The sequence below is a fragment of the Myotis myotis genome, unplaced genomic scaffold (assembly GCF_014108235.1).
Source record: "Myotis myotis isolate mMyoMyo1 unplaced genomic scaffold, mMyoMyo1.p scaffold_m19_p_3, whole genome shotgun sequence".
Classification (NCBI taxonomy): domain Eukaryota; kingdom Metazoa; phylum Chordata; class Mammalia; order Chiroptera; family Vespertilionidae; genus Myotis; species Myotis myotis.
The window spans coordinates 125,233,872-125,244,401 of NW_023416335.1; the positions used below are offsets into that span (position 1 = coordinate 125,233,872).

Genomic DNA, 10,530 nt, shown 5'->3' on the forward strand with positions numbered 1-10,530 from the left:
ACAGAGCACACTAATTACGGTACCTATACTTTTCCGGTTGAGGCAGCAATAAAAATGCTGAGGGTTCCTTTTATAGCCTGCTCTTACTTGCTCGTCTGGATCAATGTAGAAATAGCAGCAATTTGCTCTTCGTAATTCCTCTCCAAGAATAAAAAGGGCCAGGATGTTCCTGGAATGCCTCCTCACTCACAAATTAGAAGTGTACCTCCTGTGATCACTGTACTTTGCTCATTCAGTCTATGTGAGGATTAAATGAGATAATGCATGCAAAGTGCTGAGTAAGAGTCTGGCACAGAATAAACTCAATAAATAATGTTAGCAATTGTAAAAAAACTATACATATACATACATACATATATATATATATATATATATATATATATATAGAGAGAGAGAGAGAGAGAGAGAGAGAGAGAGAGAGAGAGAGAGACTGCCCCTAATACTCATCAATGTACTTGAAATAGGGAAGATCGAAATGTAAGGCAACAGTTCCACAGCACACTGAGGTGTCTTTGCTGTCCTCTGGTTTTCTCATAGCTACTTGCTAGCAATAATGCAGAACTTTCCACAGTTCCACAGGTACTCATGTCCCACTACGGCGTCCAACTCTCAATAACTGCAGAGTGTTTGAAACAATGAGAACAGAAGTGCGCAAGATGTTGAACAAATCCCACAAAGCCCTTTGGCACTGGCCGTGTGGAAGTTTTGTCAGAGAAGCCAAATATCCCACACCGAACAACTGTTTTCAGTGGAGAAGAAGAGTAAGGAATGCACAGAACCTGACCATCTTGATGAAAAGGTTAACCCCTGATCATAGGCCAGACCCTAAAAGTATAGGCTCTTTAACTTTTAGTCTACAAATGAATTCTTCCTAAGGACACTTGGCGATCTTTCGTGTTTGGCTCTGCTGTTTGAATACACAGGCACAAAACCATTCCTCAAGAGCTTCATGAAAATATGTAAGCAGGCTTTGCTATAACTTATAAGCACAAATTATATACTTCTGTCTTAGCATAATTCACTTGGGACACACACAATACGCTAGGCTCACCTTCCCAGTGTTACACCATTATACGTAGTTATGCAGGAAAATGTTTTTAAGGTGGCAAATGAATAATGTCCGGACACCAAAAGATGGTACATTTGCAACAGTCATGAGTCTATGTGGCAAAAAATAAATGATGAATGGCCATAAAACTTTATTCTGTATTATGCCTATTCGACCCGTAAGACTAGGCTATATCAGTCCTTGTAGTTTCTAAACCATGTTTTTAGAGATACAAAGGGCATTAGTGTTATGCCTGTTCAACTTGTAAAAGGGCCACTTGGCAAGTCTAGGAGTTTCTAAACCATGCTTTCCAAAACGCAAAGGGCAAATATGACCCATAGCTTCAGAGAAGGGCAAGGAAGGCCTTACTTCTTGCTGACTATCTGGCTTATTCCATTTGACATAAGTTTTTATGGCAACCCTCATGAAAGTATAAGTTTTCTGCGATTCAAAATAATATAAGCGCAACTTGTAAAAGTCAGGGTTTTTTTTTATTTAATACATTCTAATCAAATAGTAACAGCAGTAAATAAACACTTTGAAAAACAGGCAGGTATCCCCTTATATCTGGAAGAAAATTAAGTCAAAGTTTTCTACATGGTAGAAGGGAGACAACTGCTGATGTCTATAGTTAGACAATTCAAGGACAACTTGGAAATTTCTAAAGCCATTTCCAAAAAAATCCATGGCAACAGGTTGGGACACAGATACTTCAAAGGGTAAAATGTCTATATCTACATGGTTTTATTAACCTGGATGGGGTTGCACCTGTATAGCATGACATTCTTGTCTTTAGCCTTAATGGAAAAGATGAAGTCTTTTCCGTTTGCACCAGTTTGAAATATTTCTGAAGTAAGGCTCTCTTAAAATGGATTACTACAGTACGCGTTCACATGAAAGAGTTCATACATGTAGTAAAAAGACAAATACAGGATTTCATGGTCATTTTTTTTTTTTTGGTTGACTTGGTTAATTGCATAAAATGAAGGATAAATACTCACAAGCATATCTGATCAACAAAACCCCTAGGAACATCAGAATGCAAAATATAACATGTCCAAAATAGAATCGGATCACCAGGCATATAAAGTGGAAGCTAAGCCTGTCAGGTTCCTTCCCCTTCTTCAGTTCTCCGCCATGGAGTCCTTTCTCCCTTTCTCTACTACTGGTGCCTGGACCTCCAACCAAAGAGAAAGGAACCTCAGAAAGGCAAGGCATTCTGATCAAAAGCTTACTTCGGCCTTTACTTGGGACATTTAATTTTTAACTTAAAAGGATCAGCTGGTCTTAGGCTTAGGCAGGGAAGCATTTCTCAGGTGAACATGTGAGGGAACTTGACCTAGCTACCTAGCCACACATGTAGGTTAGACTGAGCCGGCTGTTCTCAGACTTCCGGGTAGTTATCCAGAGCAGTCACTCAGGTTTTGGTTCTCTTTACATAGCTGCGTTCGGAGATACTCTACATGAGGCATGTTTAGAAAAAGAGAAACACTTATACCTGGAATTTATATTCTTCCAAGTAATCTTTTAGTCTTGTTGGCAAAGGCAGTCCCCAGATGGCACCGGTGCATTTGTTAATGGTGAGTCTGCAGAGATGCTGCAGAGGCGGTGCTGACGTGTAGAGCGGTTTGGTCAGATAAAGGTGAACAGTGCCGTTCCGGGGGGCTTCTGGGCCCGTCCGCTTATCCTTGCACATCTGAACATAGTAGTCGATCAGATGAACCACACTGTCAAATTGTTTAAGCTTGGACTTGACACATATGATAGAGTCCAATCTGAATTTCCCATCTTGATATTCGATTCGCAGATTAGTTGGTCCAGCTGATGTTTTAACAGATATTGTTAGTAGGTAGTCTGAATGCGAACTATCTCTAATCAAGAAAGTTCCTTCTGGTGCCTCTTTTAATTTCTCTTTGGCTTCATTAACAGTCATACTTCCCCAGTACCAACCTGGGGTTTTGTTCAAAAAGAAAAAGAAAAGAGGGTAAAATTGTTATTATACTGTTTCAAATGGGGCAAGTACTTGACAACATTTTTTTTTCTAGCTCTAAAAAGAAGTGTGTGAAAGTTTACCAGAGGCTACCATAAATACTTTTGGTAGAAATTTAATGAAAATGTGGGTCCATGTTATTTTATGAACACAAAGTGTGAGCCAGTTTGTTTTTTTAAGTAATCCTCTGGAGCTGTTCTTTAAGTTATCTAGATTTTCTCTGAATGAAACAAAAGAATATTTGCAACATGACACACTGGCTGACAAAGCATGATGCTTCCAGCACCACTCAAGTGAAATAAAAGATTTAAAGTAATTTAGAAATAAATCAGAAGTTAAAAATAAAAGCTCTGCCCTTAAAAAGTGGAAAACTGAACTCTACAAATTCCAAGAGAGAAAAACAGAAGCACCGTTTTTGGATGGTTGGTGTCCCCTGGTCTCCCCAAATCTGTCCATGACCGCATCTCTGTTCCAAGCCCTAGAAAGCACTGCTATTTACTTGTTTTAAAAACTCAGTTCTAGGTACAACAGCTTCTGGTGGCTGCTTCAATTACAACTTCCTTATCAATCATTGAGAAATGAGGGAAACCCCAAATGATAATTAGCATTTCAAGTTTGTAATCTTTTGTACTTTGCCCTAATTCAAACCCAATTCCAACTGTCTGTGGGTCTCCCCAGCAATCCCCATATGATCTGCCTGCACCATCTCCGGGCCAGCTCCGTTTGCAAAAAAATGACTTAGAGGCACTCTGCATTTAAGAAGTTTTAACAATGCTCCCCCCTCAAAAAAATTGCTCGGATTCCCGCATCTGCCGGTCCCTCCAAGCTGATGGGAAAAGCACATGGCCCGCAGGAAAAGAGCACCACCGCGAGTGAGGAGAGTCCCCTCTTCCTAACGCTACCAAAACTTCAACTTTGCCCCAAACGTAAGCTTTTAGGATCCGGAGATGTTGTAAGCCTGAAAGGTTTGCCAGAATTATTTTCCCCCCACTCCTTTCTCCTTCCGGATGCTACAGCGAGCCGCGCACAGCGCAGGACAGGTCTTGAAAGACCCCCCGAAGGCCGCGCTCGGTGACTCCTCGTCCTTGGACTTGGCGGCCAAGATTCCCGGCAGCGGCGGATGCTCCGCCCGGGAGCCGGATGCGGCAGAAGCTGCGGGCAGCGCTGCGCCCACTCGCCGCCCTGCAGCCGCGGGAAGGAAGGCGCCAGGAGCTTTCTCCAGCTCAGGCTCGGTCCGAGTGCCGACCCCAGCCGTGGAGCAGCGCGGCAAACAGTTAAAGGTTCCAGCGCCCTCGGGGGCATTTTCCAAGGAGCCCTTCCCGCGCCCTCCTTCAGGCCCGAGTCTCTCCAGAACCGCTTTCCTTTCGCATTCCCAAGAACCCACCTCTCCGCGGTCCCCTGCTCTGAGGCGGGGACGGGAAAGAGGGGACGTTTCTCCATCTCATTCTTCGCTTTCCCAGCTCGTCCCCACCTCCCAGCTGCGCTCCCCGCCAGCAGAGCCCCCAGCCGTGTCTTTGGGGGGGCGCCCCCTCTCGCACGCGTGGCTGCCGATCGGCTCCCTACCTGTTTGACTGAGCTCCCGCAAGGCCTTCGCCAGACGCGCCGCCTCCGGGGACGGCTCCTCCGCGGACCCCGCGGTCCCCCACTGGCTCCGCGTCCCTTCCGCGCCATTCCCGGAGGGCTCGGCGCACCGCAGGGTCATGGGCAAAGGGTCACCACGGCAAACACAGGTGGCCGCCCGCGCAGGGGTCAGAGAAGGGCACGCGTCCTTCCTGGAAGTCAGTGGGAACCCCAAAACACGTCCCTGCGGAGTATCCAAAATGGTGGTGGAGGGGGAGGGGGTGGGGAGCTGCTGGTTCTTCCTCCCCAGGTCCTGGTGGACAGATGGCAAAGTCCCCCGCAGGCGCGGTCACGCACAGTTTGCCTGCAAAGAGAAAGAGTGGGTTGGGTCAGTCGGACCTGGACCCCTGGCTGGGGTGTGGGTGGGAAGACAGCGACGTGGAAAATCCCGGGGACTCCTCCGCGTCTACGCTCCTGCACCATTTAACCCCAAGCATCCAGGCCCAGCTCGAGAGACAGAAGTATTGAGAGAGCCAGGATCCGAGACGCCAGAGTTGAAGAGGGGGGGGGGGGGGGGGGAGAGACAGGATGAGGGTGGGGAACCGGGTGTCTTCCCGCCCAGGGCAGCTCGCGGAAATCGCAGGCAAGCCCAATGGAAGAGCAAAGAGTCACCTGCAGGCACAGTGGTAAAATGTGCCCGAGTCAAGGGCACGTGGAAAAACTGTTTAAAGGCAAAAACAGGAGAGCTCTCAAAATTGCACTCTATCTCACACTCCGCACAGCCCGGAGAGCCCCAGGAGAAAGTGCGGGCACGAACCCGGTTCCCCGCCCTATGGCGCCGCGGGGCTCCTGGGGTCGGAGCCACCCGCCTGGGGCGCCGAGCGCGCGAGTAGCCGCATCCCCAGCCCGCAGGCGGCCTAGCTCCCCTCCCTCCTCTTCGGGCAAGGGTGGGGGGCGCCGCCCGGGTCGTGGCGGCCGCTCCCCGAGCCCGGCTGCTGCTGCCGATGTAGCCGCCGCGGGCGCTGTCGAGGAATCGACCCGAGCACGCAGCCTCCGCGGGGGTTCGGAGCCCGGGCCCGGGCCCGGGCAGAGCCGGCGGCACCGAGAGCCGCTGGACCTGCAAGGCAACCAAAGCTGAGCCCTTACCTCGGCCTCGGCCGCCGTCTCAGCACCCGGCAGCCTCCCCAGCGGACCTGGGGCAGAGAAGCTGGGAGGGACCCCAGAAAGGAGGGGTATCCGCCGAGTTTTCCCTGTTGACTTTTAATTTGGGAACGAGATGCCTGGGGATGCGACGAGACCTTCAGCGGCGGCCGGAGTTGTCAGCGCCGCGGGCAAACACTAGCTCCGGGGATCATCGCCTGGAACCCACGGGCTCCGACACCCGCTGCTGGGCTCGCACCCCCCTCTCCCTCCCCGGGCAGCTGCAGGGTTTCCCTCCGGCTGCGACCAAGGAGGTGGGAAGGACAGAGGGAGGAGTAAGGAGCCAGGGCGGGAGGCAGGAGGGTGGGGAGGAGCGGGAGATCAGGTTATTAGGATGATTATTAATTTGGATGGCAGTTTAGAAGAAAAAAAAGCTCTTGAGACTTCCCGACGCCGGGAAGGAAACGGAGAAAGCCGGCAGCAGTGCCCGGCAGCGGGGCAGAACCGCGGTTCGGACTCCCTTCCCCAGGCGGCTCTAAACTGCGGAAGCCAAGGCCGCCCGGCGCTCGCGGCGGTGTCCCGGTGCCCTCCCCAGCCACCCCGCTGAAGCGGAGCCTTCAGGCTCCCGGGACCAGTACCTGCCGCCAGCCCCCGCCCGAGCTCCTCCGTTGTCTTGACTGCGGGCACAGAGGATCCTGAGACGCGGCGCCGGGAGCCCGGGTGCGCACTGTCCGCGGCCCGCGCTGCGCCAGTGGCGGCGGGCGAGGAGGCTCATGCTTCAGGGGAAGCCCAAGGCCCGCGAGCCGCGGCGGCGGCGAGACTTGGCAAGAGTTAAACGTCTGTCCCCGGAGCGGCGTGTGCGCGCGACTCCCCAGCCCCACGCACCTCCCGGGCTCCCCACCTCCCGCCTCCGTCCACGCTCCGCGCGCCCCGCCCGCCTGCTGCGGAGGCCGCTTTCCAGGAACTTTCCAGGAATTCGCCCCACGTGACCGCGGCCCCGGCTACAGCTTCAAAAAGGCGAGAGCGCTACTGCGCAGGCTTCAGAGGAGGCGGGCTCTGGGCGCTCGGAAGCGGGGCCGCGCGGTGCGGCTGCCCGGGAACCCGCCCTTCCCTGACCCCCACACTCCGGGTGGTTCGGGGACGCGCAAAACACCCCGGCCACCATCGCCCCCGTTTTGGCGACCAAACCCTGTCCCCCAGCCGTGCCAGGGGTGAGCCGGGGTCGAGCGAATAACAGACATCCTCGCCCCTCGGCGGGGATTTCTCTTTCCTATCCCCTCTGCCCCTTCACGAGACCCTGCAGGACGCGCATTTTGTGAGCAGCGCACCAGAGAGACCAGGGGAGGGGTGTCCCCAAAAAGGCCCCTCCCGGCAAGACTCTTGAATGGGGTGGGGGAGGCCCCTTTCCAGCCCAGCGCCGGGTGCCCACACCCAACAGCCGGAGGGAGCGGGCCGGAGGGAGCGGGCCGGAGGCGGTGCCCTCGGCTCAGGTCCTAGAAGGCATCCAGCGGCTCCTTAGGCGGCGCTGGCGGCTCTCAGTTCCCTCCCCCGGGCGGTCTCTGGCACCTGCCTGGCCGGGTTCCTCCCCTCCAGTCCGCTCCACAGTCTCCTTCTTGCAACCGGGCGGCCCCAGCTCACCTGAGCGGACGGTCCCGGGGGGAGGGGGAGGGGGGGGGGTCTCTTACGCGCGCGCCTGTGTGGTGCTGGGCGATGAGCCTCGGTTCCTGCAGTCCGCAGAGCGCGTGTCTCTGCGATTTCCTGCAGGGCTGGCGCCCAGGGGCCGGGAATTCAGAAAGATCCCGTCACCTTCTCCTACCCGGTTGGAGGTCACCTGGCCTCAGTTGAAACTCATCTCCTTGCCAGCACGCCCGCCGCCGAAATGTGACCTACTTTTTAAAAACCATTAACATTCACGGGAAAACCGGATCCAAAATTTCGATAACCATTTTTCTGTGAAATACCATTCTATTGCATCACTGCTCAAAAGCTTGAAAGGTCAATGGTCACTTTTAGTTGAGGCGGTGGCTATGGGGAAGTTGGGCGAGGAAGAGGGAGGAGGTGTGGGGAGGCGCGGCTCCCAAACCTTGCCTGGTGCTCCCTCTGCCGGCTCTGGGAGGAAGTATAAACCCGCTCCCGCCTTCCCCTCGGGAGTCTGGGCGGGAGTTTTCTCGTTGTTGTTTTGTTGTTGTTGTTGTTGTTGTTTACTGCTTTTGAGTAAATAGCTACGCAAATGATTGGCAGGTGAGCCCGTGAAGGGTGAGGCATTTCCCAGCTAACAAAGGCCTTTCTCCAAGATGGAGTTGTGTGCATGGAATCATGTTTTGGTTTTCTATTTGTCAATTGAAATGAATCTGCCAGCAACCCTTCTTAATGGGCTTTCCTGTTGCCTCTTAACACATGCTTTTCCCTCTTTTGCTGTTCCATCTTCCTGGAGTGCCCTTCCCCCAGACTCATCATTCAGGTCCCAGCTCATCTTCACCTACAGAGAGAGTCATTGTCCACAAAAGTCCCAATAAGCACAATACCAGCTGTAGGAGCACCAAACTGTACCAAAGTAGGATATTTTATTTTTGTTTCTGAAATGTTTCTCAGCACTTTGTTGGCCTCCTAATCTGCCTCTTAGGAAAAATGCTTATGACATCATGTTAAGCAAAAAAAAAAAGGTGAAATTGTATCTATTTCGAGCTTTTACAACATTATAAGATTCTGTTTGCATGTGAGCAAAAACAGAAGGGAATGTGGAGAAATTAAAGCAGCTATTTTTAGGGTGGCAGGATAGGGGTGAATTTTCAAATATGATGTTTCTTAATACTGTTCTAGTGTTTTTTATACAGTCATCATTTCCCCAAAATTGCACACAGGCCAGTGTCTTCGGTTACTCTACGGGAATAGAGTATAGTTTGCAGAGCTTATAACTCCAGTCCTGATGGACCTCTCTCCTGAACTCCGGACCTGCCACTCTCATCACTTCTGAATGTCGAATAGGCATCTCTGGTGTAACATGTCCCCAACTGAGTCCTGATAACCCCATAAAACAACACCCCTTTAAAAAAAACAAAACCCATTCCTCCTTCAATCTTCCACATCTCTGAAAATGTCAGTTCCAGTCTTCAGTTGCTCAGGTCAAAAACCTTAGTCATCCTTGATTGCTCTTCGTCACACACCCCACATCCCACCTGTTACCCAATCTTTTGACTCTTGACTTCACAATAAACCCAGATTTGAAGCACTTGCTACATCACCACCCACCAGTCCAAGCCACCCCATTTCTGCCTGACTTACTGCTGCAGCCTCCCTCCTGGCATCCTTGTTCCCCTTACATCTGTGTACTCCTGACAGAGCAGGAAGAGTGATCCTGTTTAAACTAAGTCATTTCACGTCCCTTCTCTGCTCCAACCCAAATGGCTACATCACATCACATTTTGAAAGACAAAATCCAAAGAACCACTGGAGAATCCTACAAAGATCCGGTCCCATTTGCCTCTGATCTCACCTCTTCCTGCTGTGTTCCTGGATCACTCTGTGCAAGGCACATTGGACTCCTTGCTATTTCTAAAACAGGCTGCTTTTTCTCCGTCCTCAGGGCCTTCATCTATGCTGTTTCCCTACCTATCATGTTCTTCCTGTCAGATATCTGCATGGTTTACTTCCTCAGATTTTTACTGTGTCACCTTCTTCGTGGAACCTTGCCTGGTCACTCTATTCAGAATCGACCCTCCCACAAACACCTGTCTCTCTCCCCTGGTGTAGTTTTCCCCTTAACACTGATCACTATCTAACCTAGTTTATGTTTTATTTATTAGTCTGATTTCCTGTCTTTCTCCCCAACTAGAATGTAAGCTTCATGAGGACATGCATTTGCCTTTGCATTGTTCACAGATGTATCTTAGAACCTTGAATAGTTCCCAGCATTTGGTAGGCAATCCACCTAATCGTTGAATGAGTGAAAGGATGGATGAATGTTTTAGCAGCATAGCTTTAAAGTTAAACTGTCTGGATATGAATCCTTACTCTGCCACTGCTTGCTACATATTGATCTTTGGCAAATTAGCCTCTTACAGAGACAATAATGAAAATTACCTTTATAGTGTTGTTGTGAAAATTAAATGAGATAATCTATGAGAAATGCTGTGGTACTCAGCAAATAATAAAGATGAACTGTCATTTCAACTATCATCCTTTTACTCTCAGTGAGTTTGGATTTTTTTTCTCCCTGTAAGTAGGATTATCGTGTACTTGTCTATCTATATGAAGCTCAACAGTCACCCTCCTGAGACTGCCTGAGAACCTCCTGTCGTTCATTCCGTGGAGCTCATGTTCAGGTTTAAATCTGAGGGGTTAAAAAGTGATGTCATTTGTTTCTAGATGTTCAGAGACATATCTGTTCTGTTCAGTGGGGTAGGAGGTGCATGCTGCTATGGTGAACTCATTCTGCTTGAGGGAAGGGGGAGTGGTTTTCACAACACTGGGGCGTTTCTTCTGTTGCCTGCACTGAGAAATTGCCAAGCCTGGAAAATCCCCTCCATGTGCCAAACCCGAGCTGGACATCCTTGGGTTTGCAATGCAGATGTTCTAATACTGGAATTGACAAGTACTCCACACAGCTTTTGCCAAGTTGCAGAAAAAGTTTTTTAGTTTTTATTTTGAGGATGGGGGAGCCAAAAGATGATCCTTGACTGTTGCGTCTGAAGCCCTTGTGGGGAGAAGGTATGCTTCTAAGTGGCCACCATCACTTCCTTTTATTTATTTATTTGTTTGTTTATTTAAATTTTCGAGGAAGGGAGAGGGAAAG

At 50.4% G+C, this 10,530-nt stretch overlaps 1 protein-coding gene across 4 annotated transcripts; it reads right to left on the minus strand.

Annotated features, from left to right (window-relative positions):
* Nucleotides 1-1,520: 1,520 nt before the first annotated feature.
* On the minus strand, nt 1,521-7,588 carry SOCS2 (suppressor of cytokine signaling 2). Of its 4 annotated transcripts, none has more exons than XM_036300568.1 (3): nt 7,424-7,588; nt 4,602-4,962; nt 1,521-2,998 (listed from the first exon to the last, which is right to left on the minus strand). In XM_036300568.1, the coding sequence occupies exons 2-3, from the start codon at nt 4,738-4,740 to the stop codon at nt 2,541-2,543; spliced, it is 597 nt and encodes a 198-aa protein (XP_036156461.1). In that variant the 5' UTR covers nt 4,741-4,962; nt 7,424-7,588; the 3' UTR covers nt 1,521-2,540. The 4 variants fall into 4 exon arrangements, with proteins under 4 accessions (XP_036156461.1, XP_036156459.1, XP_036156460.1 ...); XM_036300566.1 differs by lacking the exon at nt 7,424-7,588 and adding an exon at nt 6,377-6,690; XM_036300567.1 differs by lacking the exon at nt 7,424-7,588 and adding an exon at nt 5,745-6,317.
* Between the last annotated feature and the right edge of the window lie 2,942 nt (nt 7,589-10,530).